Raw genomic sequence first — 17,324 nt, 5'->3', positions numbered from 1 at the left:
ACTCCCCTTAAGTCCTTTGACTTCCAAAGTCTTCTTGCCCTTCCCTACATCCCTGTGAATTCTTGGAACCTCCCCAAACTCTCCTGAATTTCCAAGGACCCTAAATCCTCTCTTCTATTAGATTCCCTTCTTCCTTTTCCCTATCTTGGTCTATGTGGGTCTGGCTCTCTCCGTTTGTCTCATCATCTACTTCAGTTAATGCCTAGCACACATGTACCCCCTTCATCTCTCCCCTCCTCTATTTCCAACAGGCTCCCCCTTCTTTTTTTCAGCATGTTCTTTCTCTGTGTGTATGGCTCCCCCATATAGGTTGTTGGTTCATTCAAGACCCGGTTGACAGGTGGTGAGACCAAGCAGTCTTTATTAATCAGTTCCATTGAACTGCACAAAACCTATCCCTCATGCACCTCATCATACACCCGATCTTATCCTCCTACTTGGCAATCTCCCTTTACTGTTTTGTCTCCCCAGTTATCAGATTGGGAGCCAGCAAGTTTTCCTCTATAGCTGAAGTCTTTTGGAGTCAGAAATTCCAACACTCTTGACTCTCAAGAATTTAATTAAACCAGTCTGAACCACGGCTAACGAAACCTCCTGAAAAGGGGGACAGGAGAACAACCACCAAAGTCTCAGGTTGCCGAGTTCTCTGGAACTGCATGACCTAATGGTATGATGTCATCTAGTAGTCATGGATCCATGCTTCCCATTGCACTTAGACTTCCTGGGATGATTAGATTTCCCCTCCCAAGAGACTGCAACATAGAATGTCTTTCTTTTGGGGACCTCGGTAAGATGGATTCTTAAATTACGATAACCCAGGAAGAACACACTTGACAATTTACCATTTTAATCAATGAAGTGTACTTGTTGAGCACCTACTGAGAGCACATTAGAAGCTAGGCACAAAAGCACACATCCCCTACCCTCTAGGAGCTTAGAATTACTTATCGCATACCTCTAGCAAGGCTTTGACATTTTGTTTTTACCGTGTCTTATGTTACAGCCAACTCACTTTATAATTCCTATTATTCTAAAATCCCCTTAACCCACATCTTCATTCTCAAGATCTCCTTTAGGAAGAAGTGCTTCTTACAATATAGTATCGTAAAGCACTCAAAGGTCTCCTAAGGGCATGAAAGAGTTAATGTTCCTTTGAAGTTTCCTAACTTTCTACCAAAGATTAACATTAGGTCCTGGGAGATTTGAGTTTAATTAAATTATTTTAACTCTAAAAGCCCAGGAAGAATACCCACTGATTTTTTTTTTTATAAAAGCAAATGATTAAATAAATGCTGGCCTCTTTATTTCTGACCTATTTATGATGACCTTATTCTTTGAGAAGACAATAGAATAAAAATAAAATTAATTCAGAAAAGTGTTATTGGCCTAGTACACAAGTTACCTTAATGTAAAGAATTTGTGTAAATTGCTAGGTTTTGACATTTCAAGAAGTATTTAATTTGAGCTCTTGCTAGAGCAACTAATTCCATCTCCAAAAGATAAATCCCAAGATTCTGGATCAGAATGAGGGCACAGCATCACTATTTTAATAACTCCTTGGAGAAAACTGCGAGCTAGGGATTTTAAGCATGTGCAGTTACTCTGTATTCAGATCCGGCCCTCTCTGAGCATTGCAGGGAAGCGACTGGAACTTGAAAATGGTGAACTCAGAACTTCGGCTTCCTGGCTCTAGCTAATGAAGTTTTCCTTTTATCTTCTCTTTCATTTGCACTTGTAGCCTTTATGTAAGTTCTGGTGGGCTCCCAGCCCACCCGTTGGGAATCGCAAGCTAGAAATATAGCAAGAATGGTGCAACCGATGACTAAACACATTGCCAGTAGACAGTGGGGAGGAGAGGGAGCCTGAGTCCCTCGAGAGTGCCCAGAGAGGGTCAGAGGTATGGGAGTTGTCTGGGTAGGAGGGTAGCTGAAGAGATTGCTGCCCACTGTTGGCGTTCGACAGGGTTTGAGGGGACTGAAGCAAAGAAGCCTCCTCGTCCCGCTCCCAACCGAGCCTCGGTAGCTAAATCATTGAATGTGCTTCCCGGCCTTGACGGCAGGACTGATAGTGGCGGGAGGGGATGGTCTTCTCTCCAAAGGACTTTTGGAGACGTGTTTGACAGCTCTCTCAAGGCTTAAACCCCTAGGAAGCTCAGAATGCTTTTGAATGCTTTTTCAGGAGAGTCTTCCCATTCCATTTGTTTGCACTTACCAGGATTTTTGTTTGTTCAGCTCAAACCTTTGCTGTAGAATAGCTTTTAGTGCTTAGCTCTCTTCTCTTGACTCTGGGTTATGTGGCATGGCATGGTGCTTTGGAGAGCAACGTGAAACTAGATCAAGAAGGACAGCCTGAGTCTTTCATTTGGTAGCATTTAACCTAGTTTCATTGTATTTTGTTTCCCAGACGATGATTCGGAGCCCCACTCCCCGAGCTACTCCTATTCTGAAGACGGTAAGTGGCACAGAACTACTTGGGGGAGATCGTGCTTTCCGTTCTCCGTTTTCCTGGGACTCTGCCCAGTGTACTGAGACTTTTGTACCTATTCTTCTCAACAGCAAAATCTCACGCTTCTGTGCCTCGTTCAAAGAGTGAGATGGAGCACATCGAGGCAGAGAAGGTGGTGAAGCGATCGGCTACCCTGCCTCTCCCAGCTCGCTCTTCTTCCCTGAAATCAGGCCCCCAAAGGTAACCCTTTATCTTTTTTGCTTGTCCTCCCCAAGCTATCTCGTTCATAAGGGTAAGAGGAGGAGGGTGTTTCCTGGGAAAGAGCCTCACCTTTGATGTCTTCCTTCTCCTCCCTAGTCTGGTAGAATTGTAATGTTTTTCATCCTCAGGACCTGCCCTTTCAGTCTGCTATCCCTAGGTGAGAATAATTTTCTTCCTTCATCAAGGGATATCTTTGCTGCAGAATTTGTGTTGTGTTTGTATTCTTCCATACTGAAAGGTGGTAGGACCTAAGGATGAATTTTTTATTAAATATAAAGAAATGCAGTGTTTAAAGCTGACAGAAGTGACAAGACCGAAGTGCCTTGTTTTGCTTTCGTAGCGATCCCTTATTAGCACCTGCTTTCACTGATTTTCATTTATAAGAACATCTTTTCATACACCTTTTCAATTTAAGAAATCTCAGCCCCTCTCCCCACAAGGTAAGGTTTATCCATACCCATCTACTACTATAAGGGTCTTGATATCTAAGCAGAGGCTGGGTTTAGGGGTTACTTTTTTGGTTGTTTCTTTGTCCCTGTACATTTTGGATTTGGCCAGTCAATTGTATTTATTGAGTGTTTCCTGTGTGCAGAGCACTGTACTAAGCGCTTGGGAGAGAACACTGTGACATACATTCCCTGCCCACACAGAGCTACAGTTTAGAGGACAGGTTTACAGTCTAGAGGGTTTCGGTTCACCTTTTCCAGGTTTTTCTATCTGTGGGCTTTCAGTTCATCTCGGCTGCTTTCTCTTCTCTTCTGCCCTATCCTTTCTAATAGTAGTAATAGTATTTATTAAGCACTTAGTGTGTGCAGAGCACTACACTAAGCACTGGAAGAGAATCCACAGATGGGAATTATATATGTTCCCCGTACCTTGGGGTGCTCACAGTCTAGGAGTATAAGTGGGGCGAAGGTGAAGACGGAACACATCTAGAATGATGAAATATTGAAACATATAATAAAACAAATCAAATCAAAATCAGTAGGGCACGATGGTTGAAGGAGCAGAATTTCAGGTTCCCAGGGGTTCAGAGTTCAAGACATAACACAACAACCATCTCAGCAGCTGCCAATCTTCCCAGGGTTTCATGGAAGTCGCGCTCAGCAGCTGCTTCTCTCTTTGCCTCCAGGTGGGGGGAGGCAGGAGAAGTTGGAGTCTCTACAATGGCACGGGAGAAAGCCAGCAGTGTCCAGGGCTGGGGTACGAGGGGTTGAGAGAAGGGGGAGAGATGCTGAAGGCACGCTTTGGCTACTTTTTCTCACCAAGATGGGAAATGCAAGTTTCCTCAGGGATGCAGAGGCGAGTCAGACTCTGTCCCCGGAGAGGCAGGCTGGCTGCCTTTCTATATGGTTTGGGATTAGAATGTCCAAGTATCTGACTCCCAGTCTCCAGATAAGACAAATAGATCTCCCTGCCTCCCTGATAAGCACTTACAAAAACATCTCTGTTACTGCAAAGTTTAGCTGCCCCATCCTAACCACAGAAACTCTGGAAATCTCCCAAGAGAACTTTTTTTTCCCTCCAAACATTCTCTACGTGACTGGGACAAACCCAAGAATGGCCAGATTTTGCAGTGAAATGTAAAACACCTGGGGAATGGTAAATTGAAGGTCCCACACACTTGCTTGTATCTTGGAAGAAGCTGAAACCATGTCTTGGACAAAATGAGGAAATGAGCCGGAGGGAAGAACAAGGATTCTTTCTTTGCTTCCTTAAGTTCGAAGCGCTGATAATTCATCCCTAATTGGAGAGACTTGAGTGGGAGAAATAGGCATGTCTAAGGCTCGTAGCTAGGTTACAGTGGGTGTCGGGGCCCTGGTGGGCGGCTGCTTTTGTGCATAGCTGTGGGTTGTGTGGACTCTATCGGGCTGAGAGGTTCCCGAAAGTGTCTTTACCTCCATTGCCCTGCCGTCGTTGGTCTCCAGGCCCCTCAGAGCCAGGCAGAAGAACTGCCTGGTGAGAGTAGAGTAATCGCTGCTCCTCAGAACCCCTTCATACCCCCTTACTCTTCTCGGTCCCTCGCTGAGACTTTCTGATCCAGGCTGGTGGGACCATCAATCCAACCCAACTCTGGGCCTCTGACACCTTTAGTCCTATTTAGAGTCAACTCCTTAGCCACAGGAGTGGATAATACTGGCCTCCATATCATCTGTCCTGATGCCCCAGCTTTCTCAAGTTTGCTCCTGTGTTGGAGTGTTTCCTGAGGTCTCGTGGTGCTCTCTCAGGGGTCTTTTCTCTATTTATTTCCTTCTCTCTTTCACATCTTCACTCTTCCACCCCTCCTTTTGTCCTTCTCTCTCCTCCAAGTCCCAGCTTCTTTCTGTCAAGTCCTCTCTCTTTGGACCTTTGAAGTACCCCAATCTCTCTCTCTCCCTTGTTCTCCCTCTCTCCCTCATTCTCCCTTTTTCCCTCATTCCCCCCCTCTCGTTCTTCCTTTCTCTCTCGTTCTCCCTCTCTCTCTCATTCTCCCTCTCTCTGGTCCTCCCTCTCTCCCTCGTTCTCTCTCATTCTGCCTCTCTCCCTCCTTCTTCTTCATTCTCCTTCATTTTCCCTCTCTCCCTCATTCCTCCTCATTCTCCCTCTCTCCCTCTCTTCTTCTCTCCCTGTCTCCTTTAACTACCTTCTTCCTGAATAGTGACCAGGGTTTGACCACCAGTACCTCAGGCTCTTTGCCAGATCTGCTTTCCAGCTAACAACAATCACAGGGAATGTCCTTTAACCTCAAGGGGAAAGGAAGAGAATGCGAGTCCCAGAGATAAGGAAACTAGCCTGCCTTATCTGAGTTCCGAAGAAAGGAGAGAGTGTTTCTTAAAATTGGTGGAGTGCTTGATTGTGAGGCAGTGGATGCACTTCCTTTTAGAGGCTTTAAGGGAAACGTGCATCTTGTGTCAACCAAATTGAGGATATTGAGATTTGGGAAATCATTGAAATCAAAAGTCCAACGTTGAATACAGCTTCCATTAAACCTACCCTCCTCTCTGGTTGTTGTGATAATGCAACCACATGGAGGTAAATCTGGCTACTATAAGAAGGAAAAACAGCCCAGTTCAATTGTTCCTCCTCAAACAGACTTCCTGCTTTAGATTAAAAAGTGCCTTGATTAAGCAAGAATTAATCAAGGACAGACTATGTCCCAAGCAGATGCCAATTTCCATAGCAACATTGTATGTAGTTCAGTGCTAATTGGGTTCTCTTTCCACAGGAATGACTGGGAACCTCCTGACAAGAAAGTGGACACTAGAAAATACCGGGCAGAGCCAAAAAGTATTTATGAATATCAGCCTGGCAAGTCTTCAGTTCTGGCCAATGAAAAGATGGTAATGTCCATATTATATTTTTTAGCTCATGTAGTCAGACTTATTTCATTTGAATGCACTGAAAATCTGATTTACAGTATTTCTTTTGGAGGCGTTTGCTTTGTAATTGAAAAATCGTGCGTGTCCATATATAATGGTGTTTGGTACGCATGAGTTTCCTCTTGAAATGATGGACTCATAAAAGGAAGGGTTCCTTTTGTTATGTTATGTTGCTTTATAATATATGCATTTGTACATGTTTTAAAATTGACAGGTTTGTGCTTACTATTTTTAGTGCATGGTAGTTTGCTTCATTCTAACTTCAGGTTACTACAAGTGGCCATTATTTAGACTGAGCTTGATTCTCCCAAATTTTGAAGATGGGAAAGTTCAAATGCATAGACCTTGTATGAAAGAAATATAATTAGCTAGAAAACAGGGGTGATCTCTGTGTGTTTTAAACAACTCTGGTTGATACCATCCCAAAACACCGAGTGAACACACTCTCCAAAATACAGGAGAATCAAGCTTGTTAACAATTTCATAGCAATTACTAGTACATTTATACTGTGTCTAAGACATTGTAACAAGGCTTTGAATTTTAACAGTGTCCTCTAGGAAATCTTTCCTTTTTGTTTCAGGCAATTTTTGTGACTAATGTCTAATACCACTAATTGCAGCAAAGACTGCTAAGTAGGTTCACATCCTAAAGCAATTGAGGATGTGAAAATTGTATGCGTAGGAAAGGAGACCACCCTTTGGAAATGGTCCTCCAGGGACTTCGAAATAATGAGGAGTTTGATGAAGTTTGGTACCTGACCTTAGGTTTCTTTTGATTAGAAGTTAGGTAAAAATATTTAAGGATGGCCAAGGAGAGTTGCAGATGAGGTCTAAGCTTGCAGCTTCATTTAACTGGGATAGAATGATCAAACTGTCACTCAGAGGACTGGGTTTTGGGGGTTTTTTTTGTTTGTTTTTTTCAGTGAAAATCCGCTGACCAACCTACATCCTAAGTAGGGAACCACTAAGTGCTGTGGTAATAATAATAACTGTGGTACTTGTTAAGCGCTTACTCTGTGTCAAGCACTGTCCTAAGCGCTGAGTTTGATATAAGGTAGTCATTTCAGACACAGTCCCTGCCCCTCATGGGGCTCATAGTCTAAGGAAGACATGAGAACAAGGATTGAATCCTCATTTTACAGATGAGGAAACTGAGGAGCAGAGAAGTGAAGTGGCTTGCCTGTGGTCACACAGCAAGCAAGTGGTAGAGCTGGAATTAAAACCCAGGTCCTCTGACTTTTAGGCCTGTGCTCTTTCCACTAGGCCATGCTGCTCAACTAAAAGAATGAGAGTTTTATGTGTCATTTTTCTCATCCTCCTCAGCCCAGTGTATCTTTCTCAAGGATCATCTGTTTACTTTGTCAGAGTATTGTGACTTTATTCTACTTAGTCAGAAAAATAAGCAATCTCAGAGACCCTAAAAATGGTGATCATTCAGTGAACTTAGAATAATTATCAAAGGGTCATTCTCAAGCTCTTCATGGGCAGAAATATTATTTAAAGCAAACACCCTCAAAGAATGGACTTTGAAGGGCCAAGAATATTGACAGTGCCCTTTACTGACAATAGAAGCTTTGATCTGTACTAAGATGCATCCAAAAATCCTCATATAGTATAAAACTCCCTTTGTGCGTTTTGCTACAAAGCAAGCAGTAATATACAATTCCATTGTCCTGGGGCTCTAACACCATGAATAATCCACCCTGAGAAAAAGTAATAGGTTGAAGTCATTTGAATAATTTTTAGAGAGTTCTTGAATTTAGGAAGAAGGGGTTTAAACATTACTGCTTTCCTAGCATGTCATCATTCTGCCTGTGGGAGAGCCCATCCCTTCGATTTTTTTCAGTTTCTCGTCGCTTGAAAGAATCCCTTGGCATGATTGGAAAAAATCAGCTACTTAGTTTGTAGTTTTCTCAGTTACCCATAGCGAAGGGGCCTTTACCTTGTAATACCAAAGAAACCCGCTCTTCCCCTAACCCATGCTATTTAGGGGCCTTTATGGATATTGTAGGTGCAGAAAAGACCCCTCATGATCCCCACAACTCTGTAATTCATCTCCACCTTCCTCACCCCAAGGTGACCGCTGAGGAAGGGGAGGACCTTAAGGGGTGACCCCTAGTGTCTCTAGAGCCTTTACCTGTTGGCCCAGGGAGTCCAGCACTCCACCACAGCTCCTAGGGCCCTTGGTGATGGGGGGTCGGGTGGGGCCTGGCTTGGCAAAGTCTTCTAAGCAGTTAAATGAAGCCAGGGCAACCTGTTGGAGTTGGTCTCCCTGCCATTCACCAAGTGGAGTTTCCGTCTCTGAGAAACATTCACCAGTCTGGAGATTGCTTCTGTCTTGGTGCCAGTTTGGAGTGAGCCCCACTGCCCATCCCATTCAGTGGGGAGCTGGTAACACACTCAGAGCAGAAGGGAGAGAGTGTACCTTCACCCTCACCCTGGTTCCCCCGCCGCTTTCCTACTCTGTCCAGAAAATGTCCAGCAGCTGCTTTCAGCTGAGCCCTCTCCTAGTGATGGCTCAGAAGGAAATTGTTCTACATCATTCTTAACTATTGCTCCACTGCAAAAAATTATTTTTGGTCTCCAAGATTGACACTTTACTGGCATTTGTTAAGCACGTATTATGTGCCAGGCCCTGTACTAAGCGCTGGGTAGATACAAGCTAATCAGGTTGCATGCGATCCCCGTCCCACATGGGGCTCCCCATTTTACCTATGAGGTAACTGAGAAGTAGAGAAACAGAGAAATTAAGTGACTTGCCTAAGATCACACAGCAGACAAATGGAGCCAAGATTAGAACCCAGGTCCTTCTGACTTCCAGGCCCGCTCTCTATCCACTAGACCATGCTGCTTCTCTTGCCCCCTCCCTTCCCATTTAATAATAATGTTGGTATTTGTTAAGCACTTACTATGTGCAGAGCACTGTTCTAAGCGCTGGGGCAGATACAGGGTAATCAGTTGGTCCCACATGAGGCTCACAGATAATCCCCATTTTACAGATGAGGTAACTGAGGCACAGAGAAGTTAAGTGACTTGCCCACAGTCACACAGCTGACAAGTGGCAGTCGAACCCATGACCTCTGATTCCGAAGCCCACGCTCTTTTCACTGAGCCACGCTGCCATCCTTCCCCGTCTTGCACATCAACATCTTTTACTGCCCTCTCCAGAATACTAGAAAACTCCAGAACACAAGCTTTTGCTTGCTGTCAGATCTCTTCAGTTTTCCCCTGCAAGCACAAGGCACACTAAATGCAAACATAAAGGGAATAGATGGAGAGGGAGAGATGGTCATTTGGAAGGTGGGTGTCTACTGCTCAATTTATTTTATACTGGCTCTGACTTTTGATTATCCCCCGCATATATAGGCCTGTACTTACTCTCATGCCTGGCTTATGTACTGTATTTGTAAATCTGAAACAAATGGAGTTTAGACCCTCCCCTCCCCCTCCAGTTAGAGAGAAAGGGACAGGCTGAGAATTGTCCCTTTTACTCAGACACCGCTTTGAAATGTCCCGAGGGGATGTGTGTGGCCAGAAAGACCAGTGTGGGATCCCCCGTCATGACCACACTGCACACAAACTTTTCCCACAAGCGTACAGCACATCAGGCACGGTCTGTTGGCTTAACAGATTTGGTAACAGGGTTTTTTGAGCTACTACTCCATAAACAGTACTTATCCTTTTATTGATAAGCATTTCTGTAAGAGTGTTGTTACCCGTCCTGTCCGGTTTTCCCTTCATTTTTCTTTCTCCTAATTCTCTGGCATATATTTGTGAGAATACGGAAAGTACATTGTCTGTATCCATTCCCTTAGATGCCTTTTGGAAATGTTTTCCACTTGTGTCCTTTCTTACTTAGAATGTCATCTTTCACTTTACTGTTGCAGGACATGGTTTCTCGCATATTCATGTGCCATTAAAGATGCAGTATCAGTGGTGTTTTGGGGAACTGACGTAGAAGTGTGGGGTTTTTTTTTTCCCCTTAAGTGAACTTGTCAAACAAGTATGAAAGTTTTCCCTCTTGAGAAAACATTTAGCCAGGAGGTAAAAAAAAAAGTACATAAATTAAGTTGTGTGAGGTTTACCATTGGCCCAGCAAAGGTAGCTCTTCTGCCTGGGCATCTCATCTTTTACATGGCTGAAATGAAGAATGGGCTGCAAACCACATAGCAGTTGCTGCTTTCTCCTCATGCGGATTTGAAGAAGGCACTGCCCAGGGGTTTGAACGGGAGACTCGACTCTAATATATCACCCCAACAGCATATTGGTTTTGAAGCCCTGAACAAGTCATTCTCCCAGGCCTCAGTCTCCCGATGAGAATCTCTGTCATCCCTCCCCTCTCATCTGTTCACTTGTATTTATTATTATTATTATGATGATTAATAATCTATTGAGCACTTACTGTGTGTAAAGATTGTACTAGGTGCTTGGAGGAGAACAATATAACATCAGACACATTCTCTGAGCTTATTGTGTGCAAAACACTGTACTAAGCATTTGGGAGAGAACAGTGTAACAATAAACAGACACATTCCCTGCCTGTATGGAGCCCCTGCAGTCCTTTAATCAATGCCTGGAAAGTAAAAGGCCTTAAACCCCTGAAATGGAAAATTCTGTGAACAGCAAAGCTATTGGCCATAGAAGAAAGCAACCGTTTTTTAAAAAGCCAAAGCACTGCATCTCTAATGGTTCTTTTCCTATGTAATCTTTGCATAATGTTATCCTTCTCTTTCTTCCATTCCGCTATCACCAACTCCTGTAGACTCGAGATATAAGCCCAGAAGAGATAGATTTAAAGAATGAACCTTGGTATAAATTCTTTTCGGAATTGGAGTTTGGGAAACCGGTAAGTTTGATAGCGACAATGAAAACAGCCTCCTTTTTAAATGATGCTGTGGCGCTTCTCTTGCTCCAAAACATGAGATCCGTTGAGGAGCAGTTCACGAAGTAGGATCTGAAAGGATCCTTGATGGTGAGGCCTGGGAGTAAATTAGTTGCCTGTTCCTCTATAGATCAGTGTTCCTTAAAGGCAGTGACCCTTGGCAGTATCCCTGAGAAGAGAAAGCATCTTATAAAGATGCCTAAATATTACCTCCAAGATTATTTCAGATTGACTTTTCCGTGTTTCTCTTCCCCAAGGTTGGAACAAATGTAAAAGACAGTTTTGTTACAGGGCTTCTGGTAGTAGGAATTCTCCATCCCCCAGTGTCCTCTGCAAGTTGTTATTACGAATAATAGTAGAAATGGTGTTTGTTAAGGGGTTAAGGAGGAGACGTAATAAAATCAGTTCAGACACAGTCCTTATCCCTCATGGGGCTCATAGTCTTAAGGGGGAGGGAGAACAAAGATACTATGCCCATTTAACAGATGAGCAAACTGAGGCCCCGAGAAACTGTGACTTGCCCAAGGTCACACAGCAGGCAAATGGTAAGAGAAGGGAGTGCTGGTAGCAACCACATTAGTCAATTCCTTGCCCTGTCCCTCCCTAACCCAAAGCATTTCCTTAGCAATTCTGCCAGTTGGCCAGCAAGGGCTGAAAGACCGGGACCTCAGCGCAGCTGAAACTGCAAGATTCTGCCACTGCCCTTTCATTCATTCATTCATTCATTCATTAAATTGTATTTATTGAACGCTTACTGTGTGCAAAGCACTGTACAAGCCCTTCCTGGAACAGTTTCAGGGCCGCTTTCTAGCTGTGGACTCACCTCTCCCATGTTTTTGTTGGGACCCTAATTGAGATAAATGGCATTGAATCAAGCAGGGATGTCATAAATTAGGCAAAATGGTGATTTGTGTGTGTTGAGAACATTTTTGTTCCTTAATCATGCAGATCTGAATTTACACCTCCTTCAACTAGGGGGAATCCAGCTCATTATTTTCCTTTGATGAATCCTTTGCTTTGATTTAATAAACCCTATTTGCAATGAGGGGATGATTTAACAGTCATTTTAATTAGAAACATGTTAAAGATAACGTGCCAAGCCATGTCAAAATTATCAAAGTGTTGTATTTGTAAGGAGAGCACTTAGTTTGATTCACAAAGACCAAGCCCCATAACTGAAGATGGATTTGGGGGTTAAGAATTCTGATGTCTCGTTCCATCTCTTCCCCCATTCATGCTGGACCAGTGACTTAGCCTCCGCATCTCAATTCATCAACATTCTTTTCACAATTTTTAGGTTATGTATAATTCTCTTTTATGATGTTCCATGAGCTCTTCAGGGTTGAAGGAGAGTTTCAGATGCACATCTGTAAATGTGGGCAATTCCTACATTACAGACTTTAGCCTTCTTGCTGGTCCAGTGGGAAAAGCACTGATAATGTGTGGTATTTAAGTCCATACTATATGCCAACCACTGTACTCAACTCTGGGACAGATATAAGATTATCAAGTCAGAAATGGTCCCTGTAGCACAAGGGAGTCACAGCCTAAGGGGGATTAAATACCCCTTGGCATTTATCAGATGCATCAAATTCCATTAGTAGCCCCTGCCACTTTTTTCCTCCCCAGACATATTTCTGGCTATTGTGGAGGTACTGAGACTGGTGAAGTGGTGCAGGGTATTTAATCCCCATTTTATAGATGAGGGAATGAGCCACAGAAGAGTTAAGTGACTTGCCTCAGACCACACAGGCTCTGAGCCCCAAGTGGGACAGGAATTGTCCAACCTGGTAAGCTTTTATTTACCCCAGTGCTTAGTACAGTGCCTGGCACGTAGTAAGCGCTTAACAAATGCCATTAAAAAAAGTAATAACCAAGCTTGGATTAGAAGCCAGCTCCTCTGACTCCCAGGCCCATGCTCTATACAGTAGGCCATGCTGCTTCATTATTGTGGGAATCAGAAGATCTGAGTTCTGGTTCCAGTTGTGCCTGTGGATGGCTAACGTGGGTTAAGACTGCATATACACTTTGTAGAATGCTGTGCCCCAAAATGAGCATTATGAGTAGCACTGAGAGTGCTAAGGATGCAGCCCAAGCCACTATATCTAAAAGCAATTCCTTCAGACAAGGTCTCAGTGCTGAAGTCTCAAGAACCAAGGCTCATCCCTCAGTCCCATGAAGAAACTCTGTCATTACCTCATAGACATTTGGGACTTCGGGTTTCAAAATGGTTTTGAAATCGCCTTTGGTGAGTTCATAAAAAGTGACTAGGGAAGTTCAACAAATATTGTTATTTTTAAATATGGAACTGGGTAAAAGACCACTGATGCTTAATCCACATTGATTGGGAAATAAGTACCTTATTTTCTGATATAACTCAAAAATGAGCAATTCGGAGGTTGAAAGATTTGAGGGGCAGAGGAAATGTGGAGGGAAAATTTTAATAGATTAAAAGGGAGGCTTTTAATGAAAGTCCCCGTAAAATCTTAACCTTGGGTTTGGCACTTGAAATTAAGCAGTGTCAACAAGGAGCTCAAACATCCTGTCTTTTCCCTAAAGTTTTCCCCCTCTTCCTAGCACCTGTCAGTCCTTGCATGTCAATTAAAATGATTTGCACATGTGGGTGTTTTAGACCAAGTCTACCCTAGAAAATTAGATGATAGTAATAATGTCGATCATATTTAAGCGATTACTGTGTGCAGAGCTCTGTGTTTGGGAGAGCACAATAAAACAGTTGGTAGACACATTCTCTGTCCACAAGGAGTTTAAGATCTAGAAATAATTTAAGATAATTTAAGCAAAAAAAATTATACTTGAAATTGGTTCTAGAGGTAAAATTATCTCATCTATTCTTTAAGCCTTGATGTCGGTACATCTTAGTGACCAAAAAATCCTCAAGAATTCATGGGAATAGAGTTTGTTCTTCAGACTGAAGCACTAAGTATTTACTGAGTGACCGGTATGGGCTGAGCACTACTTTAGAAGAGAATAATATCGTAAGTAGATATGAATTCTGCCCTCAAGGGGTTTACAGTCTAGTGAGGGAGACAGACCAGAAAATAACTTAGCAGGAGGCAGAAGGAAAAAGGAATATGTATATGAGTTGATGCTTAAGTAACAGGATATGAAAGATATGTATGTAAGCGATGTGGGAGACTGTGAGTACATCGGTGCTCAGAGACTGAGGGAAATCCACATTTAGTCAGTGGGAGCCAGGTGAAGAGTTGCTGAAAGAAATTGAGAAGGAGCATCTGGAGAGGTAGGAGAACTAGGAGAAAACTGTCAGTTAAACCAAGTCAAAGTAGTGTTTCAAGGAGTAGGATGAGTGTGAGAGGGAAAAAACCCAACAACAAAAAAAGAGTTGAGAGATCCAGGAGGATTGGGATAGAGTCGAATCTGTTAGATTTGCAAGGAGAAGGGCACTGGTGACTTTAGAAGGGCAGTCAATAGAGTGAATAAAGTGGAAACCTGATTGTAGGGAGTCAGAAGGGGAGTTGGAGAGGAAGAAATGGATGTAATGGGTGTATACATTCCCATTCTAGGGCTTGGACAGGAATGGGATTGGGGAGATGGAGAGATAGTTGGAACTTACTGTGGAATCTGGTCGAACATTTCTGCCCCACTTCAGCAGCTTTCTAAACACCACTTTGACCCTCCAAACCAATTTCTTCCCTTGGAAGTACCCTTTGCCCCTCCTCTGGGGTCAGCGATGGGGTCAAAGGACTGAGATGGGGGGGATCAAGCAGAGTGTGGTTCTGGAAGCAAGGGCCCGAGTCGGAGGGCAGAATGTTCCATTACTCTCACATCTCACCCCCTTTTGAGTCCCCCTACCCCAGTCAATCTGACTAAAAATTCAGTATCACCCCTCCCATCACTGGTTAGAGGGCTGCCAAGCTGAGACTTTGGTTGAAAATCTTGCTTGATCAAGTGGGATACACAGCTTGGTTGGAAAACAGCATTTATCAGATGCATCTAATTCCATTAGTAGCCCCCTTCCACTTTTTTCCTCCCCAGACATATTTCTGGCTATTGTGGAGGTACTGAGACTGGTGAAGTGGTGAAGTGGTGCAGGAATGTTGGACCAGATCTCACAGGACCCTCCGGCTATCAACTCATTTCACCATTCCCATTGCTGGGGCCCCTTTTAAAGTTGGGAAACCAACAGACCCTCATGCCCGCAGGGCTCAAGTGATTGCCTGAGAGAGAGGGTCACCTTTGGAAACTGCATCTACTTTATTGGGCCACTAAAACACAATTCACTGTACTGCCTTCACCTTGTCATCTAGCCTGAAAGAGTTAGCCATTCAGAGCTTTGCGGTGCAAAGCCCCGGCACCTCTGGACTTGGTAGTTCGTAGCCCTGGCACTGCTCAGCTTTATAGCCATTACAGATTGAAATGTAAAATGACATCACTGAGCCCTGGCAGCTCTTTCAGTGCAAATTAATAATAATAATAATGGTATTTGGTAAACATTTACTATGTGCCAAGCACTGTTCTAAGCGGTAGGGTAGATACAAGGTAATCAGGTTGTCCCATGTGGGGCTCACAGTCTTAATCCCCATTTTACAGATGAGGCAACTGGGGCACAGAGAAGTTAAGTGACTTGCCCAGAGTCACACAGCAGACAAGTGGCAGAGCCGGGGTTAGAACCACGTTCTCTGACTCCCAAGCCCGTGCTCTTTCCACTAAGCTATGCTGATCCTTGTGAGTTCTGTATACGTTTCTTCAAGAAGGCATTTTAACAATTGGGACAGTCTGGCTTGCATCCACATAAATGAAGGAAATATGCAGGTGGGAAGGTCTGGTCTTCGCCACTATGATGCTAAAGAAACTTCCAATCAATCAGTCAGTGACATTTATTGAGCACTTACCGAGTGCAGAATACTGTATTAAGTGCTTGGGAGAGTATAGTGTGATAGAGTTTTGGTAGACAATCCCTGGGCAATCTAGAGGGAGCTGGCAGTTATCTAGAAGGAATACATGTACATCTTTAGGCAAGCCTAACTGCAGATCCTTACAAATCCATCCATGCCAGCAACATGGTTCGGACATATCTGCAGATCCGAAGGCCAAGGACGGAGATTCCCGATCCCCATTTCCCTTTTGAAATGAAGCCACTGGGATGGGAGAAGTCAAATTTGTAACACAGTGTTCAATAAATACCATTGATTGATAAAAATCCTGTCAGTCACTGGTATTTATTGAGCACTTACTGTGTGCGGAGCACTGTATGAAGCACTTGGGAGAGTACAATATAGCAATATAACAGACACATTCCCTGCCTACAGTGAGCTTACAGTCTCGAGGACTGTAAGAGGTCAATTTGGGCATACTCTTTAAAGTCCATCTGTGTTATATTTCAGCACCATTACTGGAGAAAAGAAAACCAGGTGTAGGCAGTGGCCCCACAGTGAATTATCATTTTTATTTTTTTTAAATGGTATTTAAGTGCTTACTATGTGCCAGACGCTACTAAGTGCAGGGGTAGATACAGGCTAATCAGGTTGGACATAGTCCATGTCCCCCAAGGGGCTCATAGTCTTAATCCCCATTTTACAGATGAGGTAACTGAGGCACAGAGAAGTGAAGTGACTTGCCCAAGGTCTCCTCCCAAACAAGTGGAAACACTGGGATTAGAACCCAGGTCCTTCTGACTCCCAGACCTGTGCACTATCCAATAATAATAATAATAATGTTGGTATTTGTTTAGTGCTTACTATGTGCCAAGCACTGTTCTAAGCACTGGGGTAGATACAGGGTAATGAGGTTGTCCCACGTGGGGCTCACAGTCTTCATCCCCATTTTACAGGTGAGGTCACTGAGGCACCGAGAAGTTAAGTGACTTGCCCACAGTCGCACAGCTGACAGGTGGAGTCGGGATTAGAACCCATGACCCCTGACTCCTAAGCCCATGCTCTTTCCACTGAGCCGTGCTGCTTTTCTCAATAAGCCACACTGCTTCAACCTTAAAAAGCCAGCATTACGAGACAGCCCATCCAAGTAATAAATGACTGAAAGCTTCCAGAAAATCAGAATAATTTTAAGCTCTATTTGTCCCTCTATCAAAGGACGTGTACATTCAACTATGTGCGATTACATGGAACAAAGATGTCTTAAACCCAGCAAATCTCCACAGAGTTCTAGCTCAGCCTCCCCACACCACCCTGCAAGCCTGCATTTATGTGGGAGAATTGAGTTTACTTACTAAACATCAGCAGTTGGGATTAATACAGATATCCCCAGAGCAATGTTATCATTACAATTGTGTTATTTAAATTACATCTCTGTAATAGGCCATTATATTTGGAGAAAACAATGGAAGAAAGATGGTTACAAAAGAGTCCACAGTGGTTTTTTCCCTGCTGTTTAAGATATGA

The 17,324-nt window shown here is 43.6% G+C and overlaps 1 protein-coding gene across 39 annotated transcripts in view; it reads left to right on the top strand.

The window, feature by feature from the left end:
- Window positions 1–17,324, top strand: part of SORBS1 (sorbin and SH3 domain containing 1) — a 257,482-nt gene that overhangs the window by 202,198 nt on the left and 37,960 nt on the right. For 31 of the 39 annotated variants that reach the window (XM_039911578.1, XM_039911580.1, XM_039911579.1 and 28 more), the window contains 4 exons: window positions 2,404–2,451; window positions 2,556–2,685; window positions 5,912–6,026; window positions 10,828–10,911. In XM_039911578.1, coding sequence (XP_039767512.1) covers window positions 2,404–2,451; window positions 2,556–2,685; window positions 5,912–6,026; window positions 10,828–10,911 — 377 coding nt within the window. The remainder of the gene's footprint in view (window positions 1–2,403; window positions 2,452–2,555; window positions 2,686–5,911; window positions 6,027–10,827; window positions 10,912–17,324) is intronic. The other 8 variants (XM_029061076.2, XM_029061067.2, XM_039911593.1 and 5 more) reach the window with 1 other exon arrangement.

Source organism: Ornithorhynchus anatinus, chromosome 3, assembly GCF_004115215.2.
Source record: "Ornithorhynchus anatinus isolate Pmale09 chromosome 3, mOrnAna1.pri.v4, whole genome shotgun sequence".
Lineage (NCBI taxonomy): Eukaryota > Metazoa > Chordata > Mammalia > Monotremata > Ornithorhynchidae > Ornithorhynchus > Ornithorhynchus anatinus.
This window is presented reverse-complemented; position numbering and strand designations above follow the sequence as displayed.